This window comes from Sinohyriopsis cumingii, unplaced genomic scaffold (assembly GCF_028554795.1).
Source record: "Sinohyriopsis cumingii isolate HCF-2022 unplaced genomic scaffold, ASM2855479v2 utg002017l, whole genome shotgun sequence".
Classification (NCBI taxonomy): domain Eukaryota; kingdom Metazoa; phylum Mollusca; class Bivalvia; order Unionida; family Unionidae; genus Sinohyriopsis; species Sinohyriopsis cumingii.
The window spans coordinates 1,344,965-1,360,498 of NW_028316105.1; the positions used below are offsets into that span (position 1 = coordinate 1,344,965).

At 33.1% G+C, this 15,534-nt stretch overlaps 1 protein-coding gene across 1 annotated transcript in view; it reads left to right on the forward strand.

Annotated features, from left to right (window-relative positions):
• LOC149771242 (uncharacterized) overlaps positions 1-15,534 on the forward strand; it is a gene marked incomplete at its 5' end in the record, with an annotated part of 38,374 nt that overhangs the window by 21,105 nt on the left and 1,735 nt on the right. The window contains 3 exons of the mRNA XM_089948687.1: positions 3,006-3,059; positions 11,776-11,903; positions 14,737-14,818. Of these exons, the coding sequence (XP_089804813.1) occupies positions 3,006-3,059; positions 11,776-11,903; positions 14,737-14,818 (264 nt within the window). The remainder of the gene's footprint in view (positions 1-3,005; positions 3,060-11,775; positions 11,904-14,736; positions 14,819-15,534) is intronic.

A 15,534-nucleotide genomic window follows, 5' to 3' on the forward strand; every position in this document is an offset into this window, starting at 1 on the left:
TTTCTCCATTTGAATAACTTGCAGTTACATCGATTATCAAGTTTCAAGTTTTTTAATAACCATTTGTTTTTCAGATCCCAACGAAAATATAAAAATGTGATTTACACATTTGGTATTGCTTTTATCTCAGCTTTATTGTATTTAACTATTTTTGTTGTCAATCAGTCATTAAAATAGTTAATATTTTCAGGACTGATGTGTTGGTGTATATGTAGTTTGTGAAAGTTGATTTTGTCCATTGCAAAGAGCTTGATTAGCACAAAAATGTGGGAAATGTTTATTTAACTGTACTGATACCAATTTTATGTCCACAAAGGCACATATGTGTATGTGTGTGAGTGTTTCTAAGAAGTATCAAATATTATAACTTTGTGATATCTAGTGTATAACAATGATGTGGTTATCAATTCTTTGGTGTATATAAAATATTACACTTTATTTTTTAAAAGTGTTTTTTATATAATTGGAATGTAGGTGTTGATTCCAAGCATATACGTGTACAACATATTTATATCAATTAATTTTTTTCTTCGTGAGGCAGTTCAAATTTAAATTGTGTTACTTCATTTTTGCTATAATGACTTTAAGACACCCACCTCGCATGGCAAATAGTTGTTCATTTGATTGTCCTGCAAATTGGAAAAAATGAGTATAATCCACTCATCCACATTTATAAGAAAAGATTTAATCCATTATTGGCAATACTTGTGCATGATCTTTAAGCTTTTCTTATTACATGTAGCTCACCAGGCCATAAGGTTAGGTGACCTTCATAAATGGCCTCCTGTCTATATTTGTTGCCTGTTCATCATCTATTGCATTTTACAATTTTGGGATTTGTAGTTCTCAGTTGATTTCAGTACAGACGGTAGTAAATATCATCAAAATTTCAGAAGTGTTTTATAATGAGCAAGATCCTTGCATACAAATGAGTGATCTGGTATTGGATTGGTTAACCTTAATATCATTCTGTGAGTAATATAGCTGATGCAGTATTAATCAAGTGTGGAATGTGTGCTTGTATTATTAGGGTCTTGGATGAGTTTCCTGGTGAGTGAAATCCACACATGCTAATGCGGAGAACATCCATGTGATTGACAGAAGTTTCTGACCCTCTGAAAGACATATTTTTTATTTGATTTTGATAAGGAGTGAAACATGAGCTTATATCAGCTCAACTTTTGCAACTTTCTTGTTCATTTCTGATCAAACATTGAAAATCATAAAGATATTGAATATTTCAAATAATGAGTGAGATCCATACATATTAATAATATAATCTGATTGCCTGAGCTTGCTACCACTCTAGGAACCATATGTGTGATCTGACATATAATGTATGATTTTATCATCAATGTAAATAATGACATTGATCTCTGCACAGTTTTGACATCATCTTGTATGTGTGCAAATTAAAAGCTTAAATCCTCAAGGGGCCCGGAGTGGCCGAGTGTCCTAAAGTACTCACTGTTACGGATCGCTGCCATCTCACCTCTGTCTGTGTGGGTTTAAGTCTCAGGATGGGCCTGTGTGGGTATGTGATAAAGCTTGCCAGTAGCTTCTCATGGGTCGGTGGTTCTTTCTGGGGTTTTCCCGGGTTCTTCCTCCACCATTAATACTGTCCGCCATGTATAGCATCCCTTGTACTGAAAAATGGTGTTAAACCCTACAACAGCAACAACAAATCCTCGTTTCTTTAGAGTTAAACTGTTATGTATATTTGATTTAATTTATTTTTAATTTAATTTAATTGTAAGTTTTAAAATCTTTTTATTTTTAATTTCATTACATGTCAGAGTAATGTAATTTTGATTACTAGGAATTTGATATTTTCCAGAAATTAGTTTGACCTGATTGTTTAGTTGTAAACACTGAACTTTGTATCTTTTGCTGACCTAGTTCCTGGAATTGATTGAGAATCAAGTCAACAACTTCTTTTTTTATTTATTTTTCTTGTGGGATATGTAGAGTGAGATTGAGGATGTACTGGGATACATGACCTTAGACATGTAAATAGTTTCTAAACCATTCTGGAATGTGATCACATGACCCTCATATAGGTATCTGTTTTACACATTATTTGTCTGTATAACCTTTGTCTATAGAGAAATAATCTCAGTTGGGCTTTACACTGGAAAATGTTGTTTGTGACCAGTTTCGAGTTTCATTTTAATTTTTATTCAGATTATTTGGATTCTAAAAAATTAATTTTTTTTCCTGGAAATATTTGAGTGATCATACAGAATTCTTGAACTAAGACATTTATTTAATTTTTTTCGGAAATTCAGACACTGGAGTATTGTTTGTTAATTAGCAAAGAACTGTATACACATATGTAATATAAAGGCTACGGTATACGTCATCGCCTTCCATTCTGGATTTTTCGTCAAGACTCAAACTTGAATTCATTAGGACATTTCATTACTAGGACTTCTAAAATTTAATTAGTGGATTATTGTTTGATTTGATTCTTGATACTGTACGTTCTTACTTTTTCATTTTTACATTGTTTTTCCAGGGAAATAAATTATTTGTTAAATTTTTCAAAGCTTGTTGTTTTCACTCTTTCTTTGTTACTGTTTGTTAGAGACTAAACATGTAAGATAAAAGTAAATAATAACATTGATCTATGCATATTTTCGAGGTCATTTTGCAAATATAAAGCTTCATTTACACATCAGCAGTTAGATGAAAAGATGTGTTTCATTTTTCTCAAACTTTTCTTTTTCCTTCTTTTATTTTTAATGTCATGAATATGAACTTTTTTCTTAATGAGCTTAATCCTATGATAAAGTATAAGGACATTTTCCACTGTATTACTAACTTAATTTGCATTGCTTCGTTCTGTGTGGAAAGAGAAAGAACTGGCAGTGGATAAGCTGGTGATGGCAGGCACAAAATGACTAAGGTTATGCATACATTTTTTGTAGATATTCTCATGGTTTTCATTCAGGATTCAAGGTTGTAAAATGTCAGATATTGAATAATGGATCTCTCTATTCCAGATATTGCTGAAATTAAAAAAAAAGCTATGAAGAAGCATGATGCCTTAGCAGAAGGTAAATTGTTTTAGACAAAGTGTTCACTATTTTAATTGGGCAATAAAATATGTTTATATGATTCTCTTTCCAGATTTAGTATTGTAGAGTTGATGGAACCAGTTCCAGTGGTCCATGTTAATTTGTATAAAATAACTCTGGTTTAGACCTATCCTTGTTAAGGAATTGGTAAAAGGTAGAAAATTAGAATATACAACACAATTTATATGGAGATTTCATCGTATAGCAAAACCAACATTTTAATAGGCAGCACATATTAAAACATCAGAATTCTAAATGAGCATAAGATATGGTCATTGTGCAGGAAAGCTGTTTTTGAAATAGGGCATCTTTATCGGTGATGAATCTTTGAGGCATTTAAATGAGCAGAATTAATGAATCGAATCAGTAGTATCAGTAATTATAGGTTATCAGTAGTATCATAAAGGAAAAATATTGAGTTGCCCAATATTTAATACTGGTGTTCCAGAGTACAAATACAAATAATTGTTTATGTATAATTGTTGAACTGGTGTCGGCATGAAAAGCAGACTAGAAATACAAAACTTGCCTAGCACACCTAGGCATTTGCAAGTGAATTTGGAGTAAGGGAAGCACCTTGTGCATGTGTTTTCAGCTTCTAAGAAAGTTATTGTTGAAGACCATGATTCCACTAAGAATTGTTTTGGTTTCTCTGCAGGAAATAAACAATATCACAGTGTCAGACTATACAAATTTAATGCAGAAAACTAGATATTTTTGGTTTAAAATAATGCCTGTGTATACTTACTAGGAGTCAATTTGTTTTTCTACAGTCTGATTTATGCATAGTAGTTGTCATCTTATATATGTGGCATGCAAATAATTCTATAAATCTGACCATAATCTATTAGCTTGTGAAGGCAGAACAAATTCCCATTTCACAATTTTATTTTTATTGTGGTACTAATTTGATAATTTTGACCTGCATTCCTTCGTTCATAAAAGTAGAACTGCTTTGTGTTCGCCCTTGGACAATCCTTTGATCACAATGCAGATTTGTTACTTGTTCAGTGCCGTGTAGATTCCTTTTGATAATACAGTCGACACCTGTTCAGGTGTGGTGGACCTTTAATGAGATTGTAAAGACAGTATGTTAAAAGTATCACTTACAGAGCCCATGCTCAGTCTATACATAACTAATGTCAAAGTTCCTTAATAGTGTTCTGTGAGATACTGGGTTCCTTATCACTTAGATATCATGCATCATGAATTGCTAACCGTAGGTAGTTCCACTGATATGGAAAAGTACATGGTAATGTGTATGATGGCACATTGAAGTTAAAGGTTATGTGTTTTGCAGAGAAACTTAGTAATAGCCCCTTAAAATATGAATTTTGTGTCATGGAAATTACCCGTTGATATTAAGGAAAACATGGACTTTGTTCTAATATATGATACATATGAGAGGATTTGTATCGGCACACCAATGACTTTGGAAAATGACAAAAACATTTCGCTGTAGTTTTAAACTGAAACCACTACTTGTGTTTAAATGCAAGTCCATACTAAAATAAAAGATGCCAAGTAGAGTGGTTGCAACCATTAACTCCAATGGTTGGGTAGATGAAGTCGTTCATTTATCTGGATTAATAAAGTATGGAACAGCAGAACAAGAGGGTTTTTGAAGCTAAGTAAGTGCTTGTGTGGGACTTATTTCGAGCACATGTGATGCACTTTGTGGAAGAGAAGTTGTTGAGACATTGTGCTACAACAGTTGGTTGGTTACCTAAACAAGGCACTCAAAGCAAACATCCCTAAACAGTATCACAAATGTGTTGTACTTGGACTAAAAGAATTGGCAAAGGAATGTAAAGCATTCAGTGACTGATATATTATCTCAGTGTGCATGTAATGCATGGGAGGAGATTCAGCTGGAGATGGTGGTCAAATCATGTAGTATTTCCATTGTAGGAGGATGATTTACTCTTCAATGATTTCATTTGAGACACAACCAACACTAAAGCACCAGTAGAATGAATGACAGTAAACCCAAGAAATCAGAAACAGATGACGAAGCAACTGAGGAATCAGTATTGGATGATATTGATGACCACTGGCTGACATTGGAGATATTCAGTACTTATTGGATGACTTGGATGACATTGGAGATATTCAGTACTTATTGGATGACTCTGATGACATTGGAGATATTCAGTACTTATTGGATGACTCGGATGACATCAGAGATATTCAGTACTTATTGGATAACTTGGATCACATTGGAAATATTCATTACTTATTGGATGACTTGGATGACATTGGAGCTAATCAGTACTTATTGGACGGCTTGGATGACATCGGAGATATTCAGTACTTATTGGATGACTTGGATGACATTGGAGATATTCAGTACTTACTGGATGACTTGGATGACATTGGAGATATTCAGTACTTATTGGATGACTTGGATGGCATTGGAGATAATCAGTATGTATTGGATGACTCAGATGACATTGGATATATTCAGTACTTATTGGAAGACTCGGATGACATTGGATATATTCAGTACTTATTGGATGACTCGGATGACATTTTTGGATTTGAGCGAGATATTAGACCATAACATTAAGGGGATACTTTGAATCACAAAAGTGTGGTCACTTTTATTTGTATTTATAAGATGGTTGGAATTACCATAATACAAGATAATGTGAATTAGATCATTCTTCACTGTCATTTGTATTATTATGTGACCCATAATCAGATTCATGGATTGATTATATAAATTTATTTAAAATGTTAAACTTTCTGGATTTTGTTACATACAGATGGACACCATTTAAGCATACAATTTACGTGTGACATACTCAACTCTATTAATACAAATGTATTTATTCTACATTAATTTTGTCTTTATCCATCCATCCATCCATCCATCTTTTGGTTTATATTTCCAAACTGCAACTCAAATTCATTGACAAGGCACCCTAGCAGATAGTTTTGATTTGCGAAGAATCCCTTGACTTACAGGAGTTTCATAAATTTGCTTCACTTTTTGCAGACTTGAAAAAGGTGGATGAGTTGTAATTGAGAGTATATATGAAGATACAAATGAATGATGTCAATGTTTTTTTGTTGAAAATAATAAATTTATATCTATGTTCTTCAGTCTTTTAGGAAAAAAGATATTTATTGAAATTGTTTATATTTTACTGGAGATTTAAATCATTCATCTTTATAATAATGCCAGAATAATGCACAAATATCTTAAGACAAAACTCTCATTTGCTGACATTAAACTATCATGTTTCTGATTTAGTATAAAGATAAAATGAAAAGTTCCATTCTTAAGAATACAACATAGATTCACCCTTGTTCTTAAATAATGTTTTCAACTTCTTGTCACTATCTTAATTGTGGGTTTCTGTTTTGAACATGTACATATTTTATAACTTTCAGGGGCATGCAAATATAAAATTATGCTACCAAAATGTTTTTGTAGATGATGATCTTTTATGCTTGAAAATTTATATTGATTTAGAAGAAAGGTAAGCAGATGAAGTACCTATTGCATTAAAGGTATGAAAAATGGACCATAAGTCTCCTCTTGGATAGCTGAGTCTTTTCACTGAAGGTGTGTCTCTTTTATGTATTAACAACAAAGAATCCTGAAATTGAAAATGAGCTATATATTCTGAAAAGCATTAAAACATTGAAGTTGTGAGAATAGAGATTTGGGCCATACTAATCTTCTGAATTCAGTCATTTGGAGAATAGTGATATGAATAATTATTAACCATCAACAGTTAACCAAATTTAGCAGAAGACATGCAGATGGAGTAAGGATGAAGACTTTTAATTTCAGGTCCCAAGAGTCAGCTCTCACTATCACTGGAAAAAGAAAAGTGTTGCAAAATAATTTGAGATCTCTATCATCAACTGTTAGCAAATAATGTGGATAGATTGAGTTTTCCATAATAATAATTTAGTTATCGACTAAGTACCTTGACCAAAGTTTTGTGTTATATTGCTCTAAAGGAATAAAGGTCTATTGATTTAGTGTTTTCAAAGGTCAGTATCATTATTGCTTCAAAAAAGATCTTGCTGAATAGCTTTTGTTTCTGAGCAATTTACTTGACGAAAGTTTGTTGCTTTTCTGATTATAAAGAGCCTGATAAATTATAGATTGAAAAGGTGACAGATCATGGCCATGGAAATAGTGCATTCTGCACATTGCGATTTACTGTGCCGGCATCACATTGCGATTTACTGTGCCGGCTTCACATTGCGATTTACTGTGACGGCTTCAGAATATTGCTCTTGCTATTCCTTCTGAATGAGTGATGATATCAACATGCAGTTTTCACTAAAATATTTCTGATAATATAAAGTTGGTCCTTAATGAAAATTGTGCTGACCTGGTATCCAGTATGGCTGCCACATTGACCATTTTGAATATGTTGTCAAATTGACATTGGGTTTTCACCAGAAGACTTATTATAATATCAAGCTAGTCAAGAATAAAAATGGTACACTAAAACCTGTCTTGTGAGACCACTGCTATGAAAGACCACCTGTCTTGAGAGATCAGGTTATCCTTGCACAGATTTATTGGTTATATAGTGTTATGACCTGACATGAGAGACCACCTGTCTTGAGAGACCATTATTATTTGGCAGAAGGGGTGGTCTTTCAAGACAGGTTCTACTGTACCATGAAGGCTTCCAGTAAGATGGCCACAAGCATGTTCTTTAGAGGTTGAGAGGGAGAGAGTGAGATGCCAATTTTATCTATATCGTTGTTACACACATTTCATAGTTATAATGAAGACTTTAATACATATGATGCCAAATCAAATTTTAGATATTATTAACATAGACATAAAGCCTCATAAACTTTAAAACACACAACCCCCAAATAAATACTGAGTCTACACTTAAATGCAAGTCACATGTTTAATCCTTCAAAAGTAATGACCCAGTTACAAGGCTGAATATACCTGAGCACTGCTATACTGTATGTGACTGGTCATTTAGTTTATGGTTCTTTCTAACTGGAGCCTTTTTTTAAAAATCTTTCATTCATCACAAGATAAATTTGTTCCAAATCATATAGAAACTTATATGGTCTGTCCCTGATAAAAAATAAGCTTCCTTGATTCTCCCTCAGCTTCATGTTGGATGTCCTTTATGACCATGCATTTTTGAATTTGAATAATTTTAAAGTTCAGTGTCAGATGTCCATTGTTAGCATGCCGTTTGATGTGGAGTGAAACTTTTAATGTAATGAATGCCAATATCTTCAGTTAATTAGATGCCTAAAAAATTTTAGATTTTAAAACATGTTTTCCATTTCTGGTATTGAAGCAGCAGATCACAGTCTGATGTCAAAAATAAACTGACAATTTTTTCTTCCTCAGAAGTGGATTTTAAAGGGCTTTCAAATGATGAATATATAATTAATTTATTTTTAATAGCTTTAGAAATCTAGTCAAAAAAGGAAAATCTGACTGATCTTGAGTGGATGTTCTATAGAAATAAAGAAAGCGGCCATTGTAAAACAGTGTTATAAAACTAGCATCAGAATACTATGTCAGTTTCACCATGGGAAAGTGCATTTCTAACATGAAGCCATCTGACTTGGCGCATTGTGGTTTACAGTTCAAATTATGGTTCCATTGTTAATAGCAGAAGTTTGGTACTTGTTTCTAATTAATCTGACCTCACCGTGTTATTGAAATGAATAATAATGTGGAAAATTGTCAAATCTAAAATGTTCAACAAATTTAAAGCATTCTGCATGGTTGTATCCATGTATCAAACTCACAATCTATACTACAGTTCATAGTCTTCCAACAATGGATTATTGTTCAGATGTATGGAGAACTGTGTTAAATCTGAGCTTGACAGGATTTATAAACTTCAGAAACAAGCAGCACACATAATTTTAGATGCATCTATTGATCATCCCTCAGAAGCATTATTTACAGAATTCAAATGGTTCACAATATATGACAGGATAGATTTTCACAGGGCAGTCCTTTTTTATAAATGTCTACATGGAACTGCACCAGTGTATCTTCAGGACTTATTCAGGCCTTTTTCAACACAATACCAGTTGAGATCAATATCACATGGAAACCTTTTAACACCAGAACCAAGAACAGAGCAATTTAAAAAGAGCTTCCAATACTATGGTACAGTTCTGTGGAACAAGCTTCCAATACATGTAAAATCTGCTGAAAATATTAGAGAATTTAAGAAGAGATATCATGAGCATGTATGTGTTTCTAATAGATAATGGAATTTAGTATTTTAATACTAAACATGTTATAATAAACAGTAATTATTGCTATCTTCATATAATGTGCATTGTTATACTCTTCTCAAGAGGGCCTCAGGGGAGAATAGTCCTTGACTAATGAGTCACCCTCTATAAATAAAGCATTATTATTATTATTATTATTATCCAAGTGTCCTATTATTTGATTGTTCATTATAAGGAAAAACATTTTAAAATTTTTTTAATATGATAAGAAAAGAAAACTAATCAGTCATATGAAAATGATGCATCAATAACCTAATCATAATATAGATCTAAGATGTTTAATTATTTCAGTGTAGTTTACTGTTTTTGACTATTGGAGCATTTGGTTATTGAGAAAAAACCAAAAACATGCAGACTAATTTCTTTCAATACTATTTAGCCAATTTCTGTAATTGGTATACTGCTTTGCAGCTAAAGTGGATATGGCAGAAGACACTGGATTGATTCTCCATCTCTCTCTCTCCTGATAGAATGATAGGTGTCAAATTTACATTTCTTTAACATGGCTTTATGAAAATAAAGACTTATCAGTAGCAGTAACACCAAGTTTGGTTTCTACATTTATCTAAAATTTGGGCATAGTGCTTTATGCTGCTTATTAAGGAATCCTCTCCTTAACACAAAACAAAACTGACAGAAATACTAATGGACCTATTTTGAATACATTTGGGACAATAAATCGTTTTTTTTTTAAAAATCTCTCAGTACTTTGTTATCAAAATGTACAGACACATTCATTTCTTTATTTCTTTTGCAATTTGCACAGTATGCTTTGTTAAGTATCATATGAAATTCAGTATTATTGCACTCTGCAGTGAAAAAAACAAAGTGTAAAGAATGATAACAACAATAGATGTCAAACAATTTACAGCAAAGTCGCACTGAGATTTGACTGATGTGAAAAAGTGTAGCACAATTTCATATAGTTAACCCATGCACAAGCAAGGCTGCATCAGGTAAAGTGTTGGCTGGTATTCCACCATTTAAAAAGGGCCCCAACTTTCCTCAAAAGGGCACCACAGCAATGTCTCTGTGTGTATTTACTCAAAATGTGGATAATACCCAATAAACATGTGCAAGAATAAAATGATAGTCAAATTTCATATGACTGTACATTTGTGTATGTGTGTCTGTTTTTATTTTGAGTGGGGTGGGGATGGGGTAGGGGTACTGGTCTGGCCCTGACGAGTTTTTTTTTCTATAGAAATTAAGATGACTTGATTCTTGAAATGATATCTGTAAATCAGTTTGATTGTAAATCACGCATAATGTTTTGATCTTTCAATTCTTGGTCATCATCCATCGACTGTTCAAATGTTGATCAGTAAAACTTACGTTAATGATGGGACCATAATTTGAGCTACATGTATTAAGTGCAATGTGCTAAGTTATTTGTGTTATAGAAACATACCTTTCCCAAACTGAAATTAACATTTTCTGGTTCTAACATTTTATAACAGTATTTACAGTGGTCACTGCCTTAATTTCTGCTAAACATCTGCTGAAGTTGGGTTGTTATTGGGGAGAGACCATTTCAGTTTCTAAAGTGGGAGAGGCCGTTTAAGTTTCTAAAGGTGGGTAAATGCTTGAAAACTATTGTCTTATTCTGATCTGTGGTATAGAAAAGAACACTATGCCATTCATTGCTATACTTAAAAGAAACTTTTTTCTGTGATGAATGAAATAAAAAAAATACTACAGTTGGAATTAGTAATTCATCCCCTATGGAATTTAATTGTCTGTACCTCAGAGGATTACTTTTCATATTTAAATAGTATAATAAATTGACAATTCAAGAGAAGCTCAAGAAAATGGGCCTGTCATCATGTTGGCATGTAAGTTTTCTAAATTTACAAATAGACAATAATTTTCAGATTAATTTCTGTTGGCCATATATATGATTGAAATTATGATCCCTGATTGGTGAAATGGTATTTGATTGTTAATCACTCATGAAATGTTGGTCTTTCTATGGGTTGTCTTCCTTGATTGGCTGTTGAAATCTTGATAAAAAATGCTGATCAGTGACTCTACTCTGGAGATGCCATCAGTGTGCCAGCCTAGGAACAGAGGTGATTTATTAGTATTTAATTACTCCATCACAGAGCATAATTAGAGGGGTTAAGTCTCCCACCAGGATGTATGGGGTTCTGAAAATACACATGAGCTGTACTTTTAGTCTGTTTTCTGTTTTTTTTAAAATAGAACAGGCACATTATCACTGGGCACTGTTTTACGATTGGGATAGGAGGAGTCGATAATAAATTTTAAGTAGTGATGGGGGTAGTGTTAGAAATATGTGATGGAATCTCCATTGCTAAATATTTTTTTATTGTATCACGTTTGGCAGTTTGACTGCAGATATTTTTCACCAAGGTAGATATAGTGGTCTTATTGTTGTGTTGATAGTATAATTTTTTATTTTTAGAAGATTTGCAGACCAAACAATTCATATCAGGATGGAGGTGCTTATGCTGTCCGTGTTTTCGTTCATTAAATCGCGATCAAGGCTACCAACCAGTCAGTGTGGATGAGATTTCTTTACAGTCATTTCAGGTAATTGTAAGTTGTTATATTTCCAGGGAGATGTACCTATTGGGAGTGAATATAATCCGCTGGCAAATTCAAATCAGCTGAGATTGGCCACCATGTATCAGTAGTGAGACCCTTAACTTACCTGGGCTTGATATAACCACCATAGTGTTGCTGTGCCACAAACACCTAAAGATCTCCAGAAAGCTTTGTAGAGCATTGTCACATACATTCATAAACTGGGGCTGGAATTTGTTAAGCATTCAGCAATTTGCCAAAATAAAAATATTTACAAGTTCAGATATTTATATTAGAAGAAACTGAAATATATTATAGGCTGGAAGCAACATTGCTTTGAAAATATACAGGTAAACCACCAATTTTCCAGCACCCTTGGTTTTAAAGCCTTGCCAGATTAACAGTTTTGCCAGACCAGCTGAGGTCACACATTGCCAATCTAATGCAGGACTGAGGTGCTTATCAACTACAAGCTTCTGAAATACTTGGCAGCTCATTCATGGTCTGCAGACTGTTTTTCTCCCCATACTTTATGCATGGAAATTCTATGATGCTTCTTGAACTTTGAAGCCATCCTTCACTGTAGTCACACTCATGTTCTACTTTAAATTCTTTATGAAACAACTGAGCCTGGTCCGTTACCATCCTGCCCTACAATTCCACTTTGTCACTTTGACCTTGTCAAAACCATTCCATCATCACTCTGTCATGTTCAGTACTCTTACCATTTTTCACAGTTTTTCTAATGTTCATTCGCATCTTGGAATCACTCTCTGAATAGAATTTTAATATTTTGTCCCTCTGCTTCTTTATATGATAAAAGGTTGATGAACCAATACCATATGTGCCACACACATTTCGCAAGGAAACACCATGGTCCAGTTTTTTCAACCATTCTACTTTAAATTATTTCGTATTGATATTGACTGTTGTTTATGCTTGAAACCACCACTGACACTTGCATCTTTCTTAGAAGCCATAGCTAGCGTTACATGCTCGCCCCGTAAACTAATTTGGTGGTGACAGGAATTTCAAGTGCCCTCTCAAAAAGACCATCAATTGCCCAAAAATCAGTGGTTTACCAGCATCAGAAGTAAAAGCCTTGAAATTGTCATTTGTATTTTGTCATGTTCATTGCAATCAGTTTTGATCTGATCTATTTTGTTGTAAGTTGATTTTAGTTATCAATAGCATCAACATCATGTCTGTTTTCTTTATTCCTTCTTTAAAATAATCATTAGTCAGTAAAATGTCTAGATCCTTTCTTTTGAAGCAAATATGTTTTATATAGATGTAGTTTACAATAATGACAGTGTGTGGAATGAAAATTCTGAAGTTGATTTAAAGGGGTTCCCTTTGATAGACACTTGAGAATTGCACTATTACATACCTGCTTGATACATTAGCAAATGTGTCATGATATCATTCCATCTGAAGTGTATTCCCCAATTCTTTCCTTCATTATGTATGAAAGAATCATTTGTTTCTTGTCACTCTCTTAAAGATTTAGATTGTTTAACATATGGTATTTTTCTTCTGAAGTGCAGAAACATACTGGATTACATGAATTCTGCCTATTTCTCGTACGTAATATATACAAAAGTTTCCAAATCCAATTTGGTTCAAGAATATGTTTTGAAGAGAACAAATAAAATGGTTGTCAGCATCAAATACAGTAACCACAAATGTGTTTTATGTCACATTAATGTATTCACAGTAATCTATGGCCATTCCATTTTAGCTCACCTAGTGTTAAGGACAAGTGAATTTATGGTATGGCCTACTGTGAATTGTGCATCAAACATTCATCAACAATTGCTCATCACCACTGTGGAGTCCATGTTTCTGATTTCTATACAACTTCGAATATTGGTGTATGTCAACAAAATCTCAAATGAGTTAATAAATTAGCAGGGTCCATGCAAAATGATGAGTTGATCTTGAGTCAGATTGGCTAATACTATTTTTTACAACCTGCAATCCATGTTATGGATGATTATGTATTAGATCAAACTTATATGCGTATATCATGAATATCCTGGACGAATTTGTTGATGAAGTGATCACATGTCTGATTGCCTGAAGTTGATACCATTCAAGAGGCTCTATTTCTGATCCAGTTTTGGTCAAACATTATATTATTAACATTTTAGACAAGTTCAATAATTAATATGATCACTCAGGTAGTTTCATTTATGATCTGATTTTGATTGAAATTGAAATTTTAATCATCATCTTGGACAGGTTCAACAATGATTATTAAATGTGTAATAATGAGTTGATCTTGCGTAGGATAAGATGAGCCTGTCACCAGTCTGGATACATTATTTCAGATCCAGTTTTGATCAGACTTCACATATTTAAATAGAGGCAAATACAAAGAAGAAATTTGTTATATAAGTTGACTTTAGGTTCAACTTCAGGGTCCAACATGTAATATTGCTACCAACTTTGGAGGTTTGAATGAAGTACAGTGGTCGCTTTCATCGGACAACCTATTGTACTTAATAAAGGTCATATTTGCTGCATTGTAAATTGTTGTTTTATTCATTAATCTTTCTCTGAATTCTTTGTACTTGTCACTCTTTGATTGCCTTAGTGATACATATGTCATGCATTTGTTTTTGTCCTGAATCCCATTTTTCATATGAGTGTTCATGAACAATTTATGACTTTAATGCAGTTTTTTTATGTTTAGAATATGAAATGCTAGAATAATAAACAGAATATGTGCATTGTGCACAAATTAATAAAGATGTGATAAAATTGTTTGGCACCAAAAAGCAGAAAAACGCAGTCAAGGACAAAAATACAGTGAAAAGTATTTTCTGGTTCATAGGATGGGGAACAGATGTCAACTGATAAGATGGAAGTAACCCCAGTTGTTGAGAGCTATAATGATCCTGAAGCTGGCACACAAGGTAACTTTATTCATTTGAAAAAGAAATTGTAGAAAACAATATTTTATACTTCTACCAAAGTTTTTTCTTTCTTAGGACATCCTAATGACAAAAACTTGGTTAAGGGGACAGACTTTTTGCATTTTTTTAAATTATGGATTGCACATGTAAGTTAAATGTATCTGTATGCAATGGATTTAATATTATATTATTTTGGTTTGACTTTTTTGTGATTTGGCTGATTGCAGTTATATGTGCTCACCTGATGTTGTGATGTTTTGCAGTATAATACTCAATTGTGTAAGCAGTTCAGGAATAATTTGTACCATGTGTGTTCCAGAATGATCATACAGTGTTTACTGAGATAGAATAGTTACTGGAACATTAGAGATTGACCCTGAGACCTTGATGACTGTCATCTACCTCAGATGTTTTTGTTATAATCGGGCTTATGTGTTTGCCAATCAAGCCACATCTGATCCCATTACTTTATGGAGATGAAAATATGACACTAAGTATGAAATCTGGTTTTGTTAATGCTGCATCAATGTGTTCAAAGATATCCCTTAACTACCATGAATTCATATATCCAAGAAAATATTAATTTTTTTACACTTTTAGTACATGTGAATATTTGGATGCATTCAAGTAAACACCTCATTTTATAATCAAGACCTATTTTATAAAAGAACCACCAATAGCCAAAACATTTTTAGCTGTAGGGTCCTTATCAATCA